Source organism: Bos mutus, chromosome 2, assembly GCF_027580195.1.
Source record: "Bos mutus isolate GX-2022 chromosome 2, NWIPB_WYAK_1.1, whole genome shotgun sequence".
In the NCBI taxonomy this organism is placed as follows: domain Eukaryota; kingdom Metazoa; phylum Chordata; class Mammalia; order Artiodactyla; family Bovidae; genus Bos; species Bos mutus.
In genome coordinates this window covers 15,070,129-15,084,485 of record NC_091618.1, presented here as the reverse complement: position 1 = coordinate 15,084,485, position 14,357 = coordinate 15,070,129, and the positions used below count along the sequence as shown (strand labels likewise).

Below are 14,357 nucleotides of genomic sequence, written 5' to 3'. Positions count from 1 at the left end.
CTGTTGTCCCCTTCTCCTCTTGCCCCCAATCCCTCCCAGCATCAGAGTCTTTTCCAATGAGTCAACTCTTCGCATGAGGTGGCCAAAGTACTGGAGTTTCAGCTTTAGCATCATTCCTTCCAAAGAAATCCCAGGGCTGATCTCCTTAGGGGACAAGAATTATTATCCTGGATTTTCTGAGAAAACAGAGACCGTCTCCAACCACACCCCACAAGTAAAGTGGCTTGTTCAGTGTGGGGCACAGAAGGATCCTGGGCCGGGGCAGCAGGAAATGTGATTTACCTGCGTTCATGCAGCAGGTCGAGGTCAGTCCCCAATTCTCTAGGTAGCTCTCTTTCATCACTCACCGTGGCATTTCCCCACCCTATAGAAAGAAGTGGATTCCCAGCCTTCACCCAGGGGCTTTCCTGTCATGTGCCCACCCGTCAGGACAACCAAGCACCAGGCCCCCATCTCACTCCCTAGCCAGGACGATCGCAGCTCCTCTGAGCCTGTTTCCATCTGTAAAATGGGCATCCCTGGAATGGGGTGGGCTGGAGGAGTCGGTGGCCGGGAGCTGGCCGGCATCCGAGGCCGGCGCAGGTGGGTGGGGCCAGCGCTGTGAATCAGCCGGGCGGGCTTTGGAGGGGTTGTCCAGCCGGTCGGACCGGCCCAGGATGTAAATGAGGCGCTAGGGCTCTCCCGGGGCCGGGTCGTCCGGGGAGTGACGGGAAGGGAGGCCGGCCGGGCGCCGGGAGCTCGGGGCTCCCGGCGGGAAGTGGGCGCGGCGCGGGCTCTGCAGGGCGCGCGGCGGCTGCGGCCCGGGATGGAGCCCCGCTGAAGCCGCCGCGGAGACGCGGCGCCGGAGCCAAGATGTGTCTCCGCCTGGGTGAGCGCCGGGGGTGGGGGTAGGGGTAGGGATCGGGGGACGGCTCGGGAGGCCCGACGCCGCCCCAAGTCCTCCCGCAGGGGCGGAGCACTGTAGTGGGCGCCCGGAAACCCCCGCGGTCCAGGCCACCTTCTCTGCTGGTCACTTTCTGCTCTGGGCCTCAGTTTCCCCGCACTGAGCCGGCGAGAGGCGGGCTGCTGGTATCTTCCCGAGGTGGAGTCGCACCTTGCCCGCTTGCACTTTCCTTTCTTGCGGAGGAGGGACCTCTTCCCCCAGATGGGAGGAAAGCAGCGCCCGCTCCCCAGAAGCCAGAGCGGAGGGAGGGGTATCCAGAGCCCAGGGAGTTCTGAGCCTGAGGCTGCCTGCCCTTGGCTCCCTTAGCCTCGCAAAGGGCTCCGGTTTCCCTACCCTCTGCTCCCCAGATCCATACAGAGGAATGAGACAGACGGGTCACCTCCCCTCACTCCCTGGACACAGTGATGCTGTTCGCTGTCACAGGACAGATCTGGGGAATCCCTACTCTCTAACCGAGAGAACTTTCGAGCCTCGGTTTCCTCATCCGTAAAGTGCTGAGGGTAGCAACCCCTCCTAGGACCTTCCTGAGCAGGACTGCCCCGAGACTCTGTCCAGTGCTCCAAGCACAGCCCCATGCTGGCACTGTACCTCCGATTTGACGAAGTCTTGGTCCTGGGATGCTGTTGCTCATGAGCCCAGTTGGTGTGTCTGGGTGGCCAGGGAGGTGGGTGGACCGAGTGAAGTGGGTCAGGCTCCTGGGACAAGGCTGCCATGCCCCTTCCTGTTTGACCAGCACTTAATCTTCATGACGCCATCCAGTCCCGCGGTGGCTGTCCCGCCCTTCGTCTGCCCTCTCCTCCTAGATCTGGTATAGTTCCAGAGCATCCTGCAGGCTGCAGGGGTCTCAGAAACCGGCTAGGCCAACCCCTTCCCATTCTACCTCTGGGGAAAGAAACTGGGGCCCAGAAAGGAGAGAGGCTGGTGGGGGGTCAAAGAGGGGCTGTGACTGAGGAGCTCCAGCCCTCCCTGCTCCCTGGGGGCCTCCTCTTGGCACAGGGCCCCCAAGAACATCCAATCCAGGGATTCCTTCCTTCCTACCTCACACTCCCTTTTTTCCTTTCTTTCTGCAAAACCCCCATATATGAAATATGACCCAATCCGCCCTTCTGCCACCGATGGGGACATCGAGATCTGGAAAGGGACTCAGAGGCTCCACACAGAGCAGCTAAAGGAAGAAGGGGGGGCTTGTTTAGTTCTAGGGGCCAGGCCAGTCTTTCGGTCTCACAGAGCTGGCTAGAGTGAAGGGGCTGGTGGGTCCAGGGGCCATCATATGCAGAGCCAGGCACCACAGGGCACATTCCAGCTATCTGGAACAGCTGCGAGGAGGACTCCCTGGTCCTGGGGGGTGTGCAGATGGGAGCTGAGCAGCCACCTGTGGGCGCTCAGATAGGATTTGCATACGACATTCTTTTGACCCCAGCCTCCCTACCTTGCTGTGTCCCTGCCCAGTGCCCTTGCACCCAGGGTATGCCCTCCTTTCCCGTCTATCTTCTCATGGGGACCCTCTTTCCCCACTGGGAAACAAGGGTTATTCTTCCCATTTTGTAGATGGGGAAATGGAGACTCAGAAGCTTGAGTTTCTTACCCTGAGTCTGTTCAGCAGTTGTGAGCTGAGTCCCTACTATGTGCCAGGTCCTATCCACCAAACTGAGTCCTGCATAGTACCTGATCCCTGACCAGTGAACTGGGGGCTCCCTGGCGTTTAGACCAGCGACCATCAAGCTCTCTATGGTGCCTCAGGGCCTGGCATGGAACAGGCATTCAGTGAACACTGATGTAACAAATGTATGGATGAAAAAAATCAGGGGATGCAAAGCTTAGAGGATTATGGGTCTAGAGCTAGAGACCTGGGTTCAAATCCTGACTGTGCCACTCATGACCCTGAACACTAACAAAGACTATTACCCCTTATTATTAAGTACCACCTGTATGCTTTTCCAACCTTAGAGATCCAAGGATTCCCATGAAAGTAATGTGAACCCCTTTCCCTGATAAGGAAACTGAGACTCAGAGAAGACTGGCCCCGAATCATCCAGAAATAGATTTAGAACCTAATGTCCATCACTCCTGCCAGGGCCTCAGTTTCCTCCTCTGCCCAGCGGAATGAGTCCCACCCATGGCCCTGATGTGGCTGTCCCTCCCAGGTGGCCTGAGCGTGGGTGACTTCCGGAAGGTACTGATGAAGACCGGGCTGGTGCTGGTCGTGCTGGGCCACGTGAGCTTCATCGCAGCCGCTCTCCTCCACGGCACCGTGCTGCGCTACGTGGCTGCCCCCAATGACGCTGTGGCTCTGCAGTACTGCGTGGTCGACATCCTTTCTGTCACTTCTGCCATCGTGGTATGGCCAGGCTGGGAGGATGACTGGCAGGAGGGGGCTGGCAGGGGCTGGCAGGGTCTTTGATGAGTCCCCACCCACAGCCTGGAGTGTGCAGGCAGAGAGCCCTGAGCACTCACCCCTATTCCACCACTACCAACCAGACCAGTCACTCAAGCTCTCTTTGCCTTAGCTTCCTCATCTATAAAATGGGGATGGTAACACTGTCCATCTGAGAGGGTCCTGATGAGTACTGAAGGCGATCATCCACATAAAGTGCTGAGCACAGTGCCTGGTACATAGTTAGCACTCACTACTGCGAGCAAGGATTATTACTGCAATAGGGAAATAGTCAAGGCACTGTTGGACAGAGGGAAGGAGCATCAGCTCAGCTTGGGAGTATTCACAGAGGTGGAGGCCCCCGAGGTGGGTCTTAATGGATGAATAGGAATTCAAAGATGATATGCTACAGTTACCATAACCCGGATAGGAAGCCTGCTGGGGCCAGCAGGTAGGAAAGGAAACTGGGATGGCATTTCAAGCATAGAGGATGGCAGATGCAAAGGTGTAGAGGTGGGAATGGATATGGTCTCCTCTGGAGACACTGAAAAAGCCAATTTGGCAGGAGTTTTAGCATTAGGCCCGGACTATCATAAAATGGGCTTCCCTGGTGGCTCAGACAGTAAATCTGCCTGCAATGCAGGAGACCTGAGTTTGATCCCTGGATTGGGAAAATACCCTGAAGAAGAGAATAGCTACCCACTCCTTCATAATGAAGTGAAAATGAAAGTGTTAGTCTCGCTCAGTAGTGGCCGACTCTTTGTGACCCTGTGGATTGTAGCCTGACAGGCCTTCTGTCCATGGGATTCTCCAGGCAAGAATTATGGAGTGGGTTGCCATTCCCTTCTCCAGGGGATCTTCCCGACCCAGGGATTGAACCCAGGTCTCCGGAACTGCAGACAGATTCTGCAGGCATAGCCATCAGGGAAGCCCCGGACTATAATACGGGCTCAATAAATAGAAGCCGTGGTTATGACCGGATGTCAGTACCTGGTCGATGAATATAAGAATGAAGGGATCTGGTATTCTCAAGTTCACAAAACCCTTTCCCAGCTGTCAGCAGCCTTTGGGGAACATTGTCACATCAGTGTCCGAGTTCCATCCCTGCCACCTCCTGGCTGAGGGACTTCTTTCTCCCTCTAAGCCTGCTCCCTCCCCTGCAAAGTGATGCTTAGATAGCTTGCTGCCCCAAGCCTTGGATAAGTGAGGATTAGAAGCCCCAGCAAGTAGAAGAGCCTCTGTCAGTGGGATAGAGCTAGGCCGTGCAGATACGTGTAGTGTGTTATTGTACTTTGTTCCTCTGACCAGCCTTGTGAGAAAGGCAGTGAGCCCAGGGTTGAAGGTCCACCAGAGATGGGCTCTGGGGTGGACCACTTCAGCTGTGCTCTTATTTCCTCAAGTAATCCCCACAGTTCCCTGCAACACGGGGCCGCTCTTATCCTCACTTTACAGATGAGGAAACTGAGACTCAGGGATTCACTCAACCTCCTGCTGATACAAAGAAGCCACCCTAGATGTGAACAATGTGACCTACACCAAAGTCAGTGTCATTCTGACTGTCAAATGAGCTCATTCTGCTGAGCAGACTTAGTTTGCCCAGAGAGTCTGAGGCACTTTCTTGTGTCTGCACAGCAAATTATAGGCATTACTGGGCCCTCCAGAGTCTAAGCTGCCTCCTGTGGGTCCAGCCCAGGCCTGATAAAGTGAGGGGACTGAAGGAAGGAGTCTGGCTGAGTGGAACCCAAAAGATCCAGAAGGCAGCTGGTGGGCTTAATAGTGGAGTCGCCCCACCTATTGGGACCAGGGCTGTTTAGGGAGGCCTGCAGGAGGAAGAACCCAAGCAGGTGAAGAGGAGCCGGAAGGGTGTTCCTGAGAAGGCGCTGTGTAGCTGGCATCAAGGCCAGGCCCTGCGTGGGTGTCCACATCCAGGGTGATGAGGGAAGAGCCTGGCCCAGGGTGGAGTTGAGAAACTGGTGGGACAGGGCCAGGTCACTGAGAGCCTGGGAGAGTTTAACATATTCTTGCTGCCACTAAGTTGCTTCAGTCGTGTCTGACTCTAGTGACCCCATGGACTGCAGCCCACCAGGCTCCTCCGTCCATGGGATTTTCCAGGCAAGAGTACTGGAGTGGGTTGCCATTGCCTTCTCCTAGGGATTTGGAATTCTACTCCATAAAGTGTCCTGCTGCTGCTGCTGCGTTGCTTCAGTCATGTCCGACTCTGTGCGACCCCATAGATGGCAGCCCACCAGGCTCCGCCGTCCCTGGGATTCTCCAGGCAAGAACACTGGAGTGGGTTGCCATTTCCTTCTCCAATGAGTGAAAGTGAAGTCGCTCAGTCGTGTCTGACTCTAGTGACCCCATGGACTGCAGCCTACCAGGCTCCTCAGTCCATGGGATTCTCCAGGCAAAAGTACTAGTCTATTTTAAAATAACAATGTTGTTTTTTTACTTCCTTGCCAGTCAAGTTACTTAGTTTCTTCCAAAACCTTTTCCACTCCAGGGAGACATGTCATGTATATCCTGTGACGTGCCTCTATGACCCTTGAGATACAGAGGTTTGAGAAATATAGCTGTAGGCAGTGGGGAGTCAGGGAAGGTTGTAGGCAGGGGGTGACAGTGTTTTAGAAGCGTCACTTCGGGGCTGGACCATGAAGAGACAGCGCCCCTAAACAGATGGAGGAAGTGAGATCAAAGCTAAGCAGGGGGTAGGGGTTTGAAGGGCTAGAGTGGGCGATGATGGACTCTTTACTGGAGAGCGGCCGGCCCCCCTGCCCATTCTCCCCCAGGAGGGGAGGGGGCAGAGCTGACTTGAGTCTCCCCCACAGGTCATCACCTCAGGCATTTCAGTCATCGTGTTGTCACGCTACCTCCCCAGCATCCCCCTGGTACGTGGTACCTCCTGGGATGGGTCTGTGGGGGTTGGGACAGCAGCTACCGCCAAGGGTCTGGCCTGCTTGGAGGGCGTAACCCCACGGGGGCTAGAGCTGCCCAGGGGGCCAGGCCTGATGTCCAATGACCAGTGGTCTTCTCCATCTAGCGCTGGACAGTGTTTAGCTCGAGTGTGGCCTGTGCCCTTCTCTCTCTGACCTGTGCTCTCGGCCTCTTGGCTTCGATCGCCATGACCTTTGCCACCCAGGGCCGGGCACTGCTGGCCGCCTGCACTTTTGGGGGCCCCGAACCCCTGGCACTGGCACCCGACTGTCCCTTCGACCCTACACGCATTTACGTAAGTGCTTAGGCCTGGGCTGGGGGAAGGGAGGGGGGCAACCAGGGGCTCATCAGAGGTGGGAAGGGTTCTTGGAGTCCCGCCCTTCACTCCCCAACCCCAGGTGACCATCTCTGCCCCTTTCCCCACCCTGCAGAGCTCCAGCCTGTGTCTCTGGGGCATCTCGTTACTGTTCTGTGTGGCAGAGAGTGTGTTTGCTGTTCGCAGCGCCCAGCTCGCCTACCAGGTGCTGGAACTGAGGCCCTGGTTGGGGAAAAGCAGCCATCGCATGGTAAGGCATGCTATCCAGCACCCTCCCCTCCAGCCCTAAAAACTCCCCCATATCCCCTGGGAGCCCCTGCTGGGGGGCTTAGGCTGATCTGCCCCCACCCCTCTGTAAAGGGCCCCCACCTTGAAAACTGGGGCAACAGTCTTCTCCCCCAGGACAAAAGGGAGAACACAGAGGCTCAGAGAACTCAGCTCTCCCAGGTAAGTCACACAGCTGACACTTGGCTCTCCTGAGCCCCAGGATGAGTCTTGAGCAGGGGGAGAGGTGTCTGGACAGGAACTGGGCGCACTGCAGGCATATGGCCTCGCTCTTGCATAGTAGAGAGTAATGGTATCCTTTCACCCCAAAGATCCTCTCAGGCCTCCCCTCCTCCCACTTCCTGGATGTCCTGACATCCAAACCCAGCCCCAGCCAGCCTGGCAGCCTCTGGTGTCTCCACAGATGCAGGAGAGTCCAGAGCCCGTGGAGGACCCTGACCTGCCAAGCCGCACTAGCTCCGGGCCCATGACTCTCTGACAGCTGATGCCTCATCCAGGCCCCGTGGCCGCTGGGGCCCTGCAACCAAGTCCACACTGCGATCAGGCCAGTATTCCTGGAACCAGCCAAGAGGGCTCAATGGCCACTACTCCAGGACCCGGGTGAGGTTTTCACCCCTCTCCTCTGGCCACCCAGCCCGCTGCACTGAAAGGAGACTTTATTCTGAAGTCATTAAAAAGAACAGAGATGCTCCACGTGGGCGCATGCAGCGGGGGAGGGGTGCGGCCAGGGGGGTCTGTTCTTCTTTTCCATACAGGACGCTTTGGGGTTGGGGTGGGGGGTTTCCAATTGTGTCTGCCTGTCTGTCTGTAGGTCTGTGTGTGTATCTGAGAGATACAAAGAGGGGTCCATGGGTCTGTGTTCATCAGAATGCCAAAACGTAGGCGTAGGATCCTGGGCCTCACAGCTTGGGGGCCGGAAACAGGAGGTTTCCCTCTTGCATCAGGGCCTCCAGGCCAGCAAGGGCAGGAGCAGGCGGAGTTAAGGCCCTCCTGCCAGGAAGGATGGCTCAAAGATGGTTTCTCCTCAAGCCTCTAGGCCTCTGGAATCCTTCTCTCCCCTCCAAATAAAAAGACAAGCTCCTTACCTGGGTGCGATTCCCAGCTCCACCAAGGCTGAGATCTACAAGGGTCGGGGTGGAGGTGGGGGAGCCTGCCCCATGGTTGGGCGAGGGAAGTCTGGCCTCATGGCTGGTGGGTGGGGATACAGGGGAGGGGAGAGTGGCTTAAGTCCTGATATCTAGGTAAGGGAAGGCTGACTCTGAGGGGCAGACCAGGCCAGAACCCTTGTCTCGATCATTGCGGAAGGCTGATATTGCCTCTTGGATGGATAGGGTGGTGGGCTGGGGCGAGGGTGCTAACCACTTGCTGGCTTGGGCCTCGGGGTGGGGGGGGGGACAGCAGGGTTCCATTCCCCATAGGCTCCCCACCAGAGTGCAGACCCTGGGGGTGGCCATCTGCCCCCCAGCCTGGATAGACACAAGGGCGAGGAAGCTGAGAGCCGGGAGAGGGTCAGTGAAGGCAGGGAGGGGAAACCTGGCTCCTCTCGCTCAGAACTGGGAGGCGCTGCTGGGGTCGCACTGCAGCAGACGCACGATGGACGGGTCGCTTTTGGCCCCGCGGATGAACTCCTCCAGGGACAGCTTGCCTGCGGGGCGAGGCGGGGAGCAATGAAGGGGGGAGAAGGCAACAGCAGCTAGGGGTGGCCGAGCAGAGCTACGGCATAGGAAGTGGGAGTGGTGCCCGCCGCGCCCGCCCCTGCCTCCTCACCGTCGTTGTTTGTGTCCATTTGGCGGAAGATTTTCTCGGTCCTCTTTTCCGGGGTCGACTCGTCCTCCGGCATCTTCATCACGGACGAAACCATCTTGTAAATGGCCTGGGGGGCGGGTGGGGAAGGCAAAGCGTAAGGGGAGCCTGCCTGAGCTCTCCACCCCCAACTATGTCCAAAAACGCCCGCAGGTGCGCTGACGATCACCGCTCCCAACGAGGTGAGGCGGAGAGGGACCGGCGGAGGAGTGGGGAGCTGGGGGGTTCTGGAAGGAGTGACCGGGAAGGCTTCCCGGAAGAGGGGGCTATGGGAGCGGTCGGTCCCTGACCAAGTTCCTCTGGAGCGTTCGGTGGGAAACGAATTGCTGGCAGAGGAATTTTCATGCACAAAGGCCTCGCAGAGGGCAGCTCTGAGTGGGCACAGGGGCTGGCTGAAAGCAGGGGGTCAGGAGAGATGTTGGAGGACATCGGGGCCCAGATGGCGAAGGGTCCGGGACTCCCAGCTAAGGAGTTTGTGCCAGACGCCGAAGGTTCCCAGTTAAGCACCAGGTTAGAAGAGCCGCTTCTCAGAAACTTCGGGGCTCCGGGTGGCCCGCCCTCGATGGTCGACAGGGAGCGCTGGGCAGGAACGGGTGGCACTGGACTGCGATGCGACTGTGGCTGGCAGGGGGCGCAGGGCCGCCCTAAGGGCTGGAGGGCGGGAGGCGACTAGGTCCACAGGGGGCGGGGCATGTTATGCAAATAAACGCACGGACCATCAGTCGGGGGCGGGGACAGCCTGGGCTGTGGCTGGGCGGAGGACCGCAGCCGCCAGGTACAGGAGCTACGGAGGCGACTCGAAGGAGGGGTTTTGCGCTAAATGTACACAGAGCACGTAGGACTTGGCCTGTGGGCTGGGTCCCGCAGTCCCGGAGCTCAGGGACGCAGATTGGTCGCCTCAGTCTGCCAGCTTTTTGCTACTGACACCTCCTCCGAGAAGCCTTCCTTCTTCTCCCAGACCATAAACTTCCCTAGCTTCAGATCCAGCTTTGGTCTCCGCAGTGGTCTCTTCCGGCCTCTCTCGGGTCTGTTCCCAGGGCCACCTCTGAAAACTCTTTCCAAACACAGATCTCCACTGCCACGTCCCCAGCCCAGGGCCGCCCCCACGTTCCCGTGATACACAGGCCTCCCTCCAGGCCTGCCGTGCACCCAGCTCCTTCTGGATGCTGCCCCACGCTCCTTCTGCTGCCTCCCACTCCTCCTTGGGACTCAGCTTACATGGTGCTTTCTTAGGGAGGCCTTCTCTGATGCATGCTGGGTCAGGGCCCATATGCTGCCCTAGCGCCTCCATTGGGGACCCCTCTCCAGAAGTACTTCTTTGCCTTTGCTCCTTACCCCCAGCATACAGATAAGAACAAAGTACCCAGACCTGCAGAATTTAGCAGGATGCCTGGCATCTGGCAGGGACTCCCCTCTTTAAAAGCCACTGGCACTTCCCACTGCCCTGTTACCAAGTCCAAACATTAGTCCCTTGGCATTCAAGGCACTTCACACTCTGGTCCCTGCTCTCCACCATCAGGCTTCCCCTAGTAGATGATTTTGCCATATCCAGATACCCCTCCACCTTTCAGGTTTTATAGCCTCTGCCTGGAACAATAATACTAGCTACCATTTACAGACACCCACTATGTGCAAGGTACTTTTACATACTTTATTCTCACCCTTGCAATAGCCCTGAAAAGCAGGTACTGAGATCCCCATTTTCCAGAAAAGAAATTGAGACTCAGAAAGGAAACTGATGGCAGAGACCAGATTAGAACCCTCTCCCTCTTAGTCATTGGATAGATGATTTTGGAGTGCTAACGACCCCTCAAAACAGGGTCTTTGAAGTAAGGTTGACCAGGAATAGCATCTTGGTTCCACTAATCACTTGCTCTGTAGCCTTGGACAAGTATATAACCTCAGTTTCCTCATCTGTAAAACAGGGAGTAATCATATCTCCCTCATTTGTACCATCCAGAGTATTAAATGAGATAATGTACGTAGTTGGCTGCAGTCAGTGGTCAGTAAACAGCAGCTTATACTATAATCATTACTCACTCACCACATCCTCAGGTCTTCCCTGCCCTTTACTTCCCTGGACTCTCAAATCACCTTTGTACCCCTGTCCTGAGCTGGTCTGTGTGGCCTGCACAGTTGTCTCTCCCAGCAGAATGGGGGCTCCAAGAGACTGAGGCAAGATCTCTTCCCTTCTAGTATGCCCACCACCTGGCTCAGGGCTGGGTCCTGAGAAGGACTGAGTGAGTGACTTAGAGAGTGACTGCTCCCCGGTGACTGGCCTTCTCCTGGGCTTCCTAATTAATTGTCTGGAATTACTGCTCATTCATTGTTTCACTGGAGCCAACTTGTAATTAATCAGTCACTAGGGTTTGCAGAGTTCTGTCTGCACTGGCTGTCTGGGTCCCCTGGGCTGCTGTAAAAAAAACCAGGGTCTGTCTAAATAGCAGAGGCCAGTCTGGAAGGGATCCTGAGGATGTCCAGAGAATGGTGCTGGCTTGACCAATGCCCTGGGCTTGGAGCTTCCAGCAAGGCTGAGATTTACCAGTGTACACCAGTGCAACCACACTATGTGGTAAAACATGGACATTCATGTGGATTGGCTGGTATTGACCTGCTGCCCAATCCCTGAGAGATTGTCCACCACCCTGGCTACCCCAACCCTTCCACCAGGACCCTGAGAACTCCCCACTATCCATCAACTAGTGAGTTATTGCCTGGCCCAGGGGAGTTACTGACACTCATTAAGCCTTTTCCCTAGTAATAGACATAGGGAAGACACCACATCCCAAGGTAGCCCATCCTATTCTAGCTGGAGAGAGCAGACCCAGAAGCCAAAGTCAAAAGTCCAATAGAGACTGGATGAGTTGGGAGGGGGGCAGTCAGCAGTGCTGAGGGACCAGAAGGGAAGGGATTCAGAGAGACAGAAGGAAAAGGAACAAGAGCGTGTACAAAGTAGCATATTCTGAGGATGTTGGAAAGGCCATTCCAGCTGGAGTGGAGAATGTGCAGAAGAGAAAACAACAACTGACAATTACTAACGTTTACCGAGAACCAGATATCTGCCAGGCCCTCTGCTAGCTTTCCCATCTTGCTTTATACCCACAATAGCCTGGGGAGTAGGGGTTAACACCCTCATTTTACAGGTGAAGAAACAGAGGCTCAGGAAAAAAGTGAACAAGGAATTGACTAGGTAAAATAGAACCAGATCTCTGATGGACCTCAACGTGCTGAGGAGATGGGCACCCTAGAAGATTTTTGACATAAAGCTAACATGCTATACTTAAATTTGTACTAAGAAAGGACATTCCTAACAGGTCCTTAAGTCGCCCTGTGAGATATGCCTCACCATCCCCATTTTACAGATGAGCTATATAAGAGTTGAAGCCAACTCCAGAATTGGAAGTCAGACTCCTTTAAAGAGGCAGCTCTGAGTGTTGGCCAACTTGAACCTGACTCCACTTATGTGCTGTGTGACGTTAGGCAAGCCACTTCACCTCTCTGAGCCTCATGGGGTTGTTGTAAGGATGTACTGAGCTTATGGGTGTAAGGATTTCACTCAGTACTAGGCTCTTAGTGGGCTCTCAATCAATTAGTTGGAAGATGGCTGGGGATCCAGATGGAATGTGGGCGACAGAGCCAGGTGGCCCATTCACAGTCTGTGTGATCTCAAGCAAATGTCTTTACCTCTCTGAGCATCTGTTTCCTCCTGAGTAAGTTGGGATCAATGAAACACAACTGGCCTGTACTCTGCAGAAATGTCAAGTCTTGAAAGACAAAGGAAGGCTGAGGAACTGTTACAGATTAAAGTGGCCTAAAGAGATGGGATGACTAAATGCAATGTGTGATCTTGGGGCAGAGGAAAAAAATGCTATAAAGAACATTATTGAGATAGCTGGCAGAATTCAATGTGGTCTGTAAGTTAGATAATAACATTGTTTCTATGTTAAACGTCCTGACTTTTGATAATCATATTATGGGTTATATAAGAGAATGTCCTTGTTCTTAGGAAATCTATCCTGATGTATTCAGGGGTAGAGGGTCATGTTTAGAACAACAGAACATCTCACACACACACACACACACACACACACACACATACACACACATAATGATAAAGCAAATGTGATAAAAATGTTCATTGGTGAAGTTAGGTAAGGGGTACATGGAAGTTTTCTCAACTTTTCTTTAAATCAGAAATTACTTCATATTAAAGACTTTTAAAAATAGGCTATAAGAAGAGCACCTGCCACTCGCCTACCCACAAGGACTGTTGGGAGGGTAAAGAGGGCTGGCGGGTGCAAGCTGCTGGGACCTGCGCCTGGCATTCTGAGGGGTCCAGGGGCCCACCTGCACGATCTCCAGCATCTCCTCGCGGCTGATGTAGCCGTTGCCGTCCAAGTCGTACATGCTGAAGGCCCACATGAGCTTCTGCTCCAGGCGGCCCCGCGAGGTCACGCTCAGCGCAATGATGAACTCCCGGAAGTCGATGGTGCCATCGCTGTTGGTGTCGAAGGTGCGGAAGACATGCTCCGCGAACTTGGAGGCGTCACCATAGGGGAAGAAGTTGGCATAGATCTTCTTGAACTCATCCACGTTGAGAATGCCGGTGGGGCAGTCCTTGAGGAAGCCCTTGTACCACTCCTGCAGCTCCAACTCGGAGAACTCTGTGTTCTCCCGCAGGTCCTGCAGCATCTCCGGCCGCAGCTTGCTGTTTTGCTTGCCCATGGCCACGAGCCAAGTCCCACCTGGGTCCCCCAGGGGGGTCAAAGGACAAAGAGGAGAAGTCAGGCCCTCCTGGCCCTTTGACAACACTCCAAGAAAGTCCCAAGCCACCCCAGGCTCTCCTTTGACCCAGTGAGAGACAGAGGAGCTGGCCCAAGATCGCACAGCCTGCCAAGCACCCTGCCACTTTGTCAGCCCCACACCATTTCCCCAGACCTTCTACTTCTGCAGGGAACAGACCTGGAGAGAGAGGAAGAGAAGGGGCTCACCTTTCTGAAGCCCTTCTCAGTGCCAGCTACCAAGCCTTCCCAGGAGAACACCACTTCACCCTCACACAAGTGAAGCCTAGCGATTAGCCCATTTTACAGATGAAAAGGTAGGCTCAAGGAAATGAGGTGAGCTGGATCAGGTCACACAGCCATGGAGACACAGTGCTAACTCCCAGAGTTTCCAGCCAGGTTCAAAAAGGCCCTCTGATCTTCCTCCCTGCTGCCCACTGCCCCCCTATGGCGTCATATACACCTGCTCACATAAAATACACCTGCAACCCAAACACTGACCTGTTCTCCCTCCCACACATGTGTGCTTGACAAGAGGCAGAACAAGATAGGTATTAGCCTGAGCTCCAGAGCCGGACCACGTGAGTTTGAATTCCAGCTCTGCTTCTTACCACCTATGTGACCTTGAGCAAGTTCCTTAAACTCTGCCTTGTCTGTGAAGTGGGAGTAATAGTACCTACCTCATTATTGTTGTGAGGATTAAATTAGTTAATACATATGAAGAACTTAGATGCCTGCACATATAGTGCTACCTAAGTGTTAAATAAATAAAAGAGATTTACAGGTATCCAGATGCCAACAGTAAACAAATGAATACATACTGATGTCTATTAAGCCAAACAGCTCACCAAATCCACACACAGATTCCCCTGCCACTCACATGCCAGCACCCAGCACACACACACCCAGGGTCACCATGCCTCC

The 14,357-nt window shown here is 55.0% G+C and overlaps 2 protein-coding genes across 6 annotated transcripts; one reads left to right on the top strand and one right to left on the bottom strand.

Annotated features, from left to right (window-relative positions):
- The first annotated feature begins 665 nt into the window (after positions 1 to 665).
- TMEM54 (transmembrane protein 54) lies at positions 666 to 7,933 on the top strand. 2 transcript variants are annotated; one of them, XM_070379586.1, is made up of 6 exons: positions 666 to 868; positions 3,088 to 3,281; positions 6,143 to 6,202; positions 6,355 to 6,543; positions 6,751 to 6,814; positions 7,253 to 7,933. In XM_070379586.1, exons 1-6 carry the CDS (start codon positions 853 to 855, stop codon positions 7,285 to 7,287), a joined length of 558 nt encoding a protein of 185 aa, XP_070235687.1. In that variant the 5' UTR covers positions 666 to 852; the 3' UTR covers positions 7,288 to 7,933. The 2 variants fall into 2 exon arrangements, with proteins under 2 accessions (XP_070235687.1, XP_070235679.1); XM_070379578.1 differs by having other exon boundaries at positions 675 to 868; positions 6,680 to 6,814.
- On the bottom strand, positions 5,830 to 13,377 carry HPCA (hippocalcin). Of its 4 annotated transcripts, XM_070379603.1 has the most exons (4): positions 13,000 to 13,377; positions 8,617 to 8,722; positions 8,438 to 8,494; positions 5,830 to 5,982 (listed from the first exon to the last, which is right to left on the bottom strand). In XM_070379603.1, the coding sequence occupies exons 1-4, from the start codon at positions 13,375 to 13,377 to the stop codon at positions 5,948 to 5,950; spliced, it is 576 nt and encodes a 191-aa protein (XP_070235704.1). In that variant the 3' UTR covers positions 5,830 to 5,947. The 4 variants fall into 4 exon arrangements, 3 of the variants coding, with proteins under 3 accessions (XP_070235704.1, XP_014337091.1, XP_070235712.1); XM_014481605.2 differs by lacking the exon at positions 5,830 to 5,982 and having other exon boundaries at positions 8,072 to 8,494; XM_070379611.1 differs by lacking the exon at positions 5,830 to 5,982 and having other exon boundaries at positions 8,072 to 8,494; positions 8,617 to 8,724; positions 13,218 to 13,377.
- Between the last annotated feature and the right edge of the window lie 980 nt (positions 13,378 to 14,357).

What these genes read in the sequence shown, in the direction of transcription:
- TMEM54 (XM_070379578.1), top strand. An exon ending in TCGACCCTACACGCATTTAC is followed by an intron (nt 6,544 to 6,679) that starts GTAAGTGCTTAG and finishes CCCACCCTGCAG; the next exon opens with AGCTCCAGCCTGTGTCTCTG. An exon ending in GGAAAAGCAGCCATCGCATG is followed by an intron (nt 6,815 to 7,252) that starts GTAAGGCATGCT and finishes GTGTCTCCACAG; the next exon opens with ATGCAGGAGAGTCCAGAGCC.
- HPCA (XM_014481605.2), bottom strand. Translation starts at nt 13,377, where the DNA reads ATGGGCAAGCAAAACAGCAAGCTGCGGCCGGAGATGCTGCAGGACCTG. An exon ending in AGATGCTGGAGATCGTGCAG is followed by an intron (nt 8,723 to 12,999) that starts GTGGGCCCCTGG and finishes CCCGCCCCCCAG; the next exon opens with GCCATTTACAAGATGGTTTC. An exon ending in AATGGACACAAACAACGACG is followed by an intron (nt 8,495 to 8,616) that starts GTGAGGAGGCAG and finishes CTCGCCCCGCAG; the next exon opens with GCAAGCTGTCCCTGGAGGAG.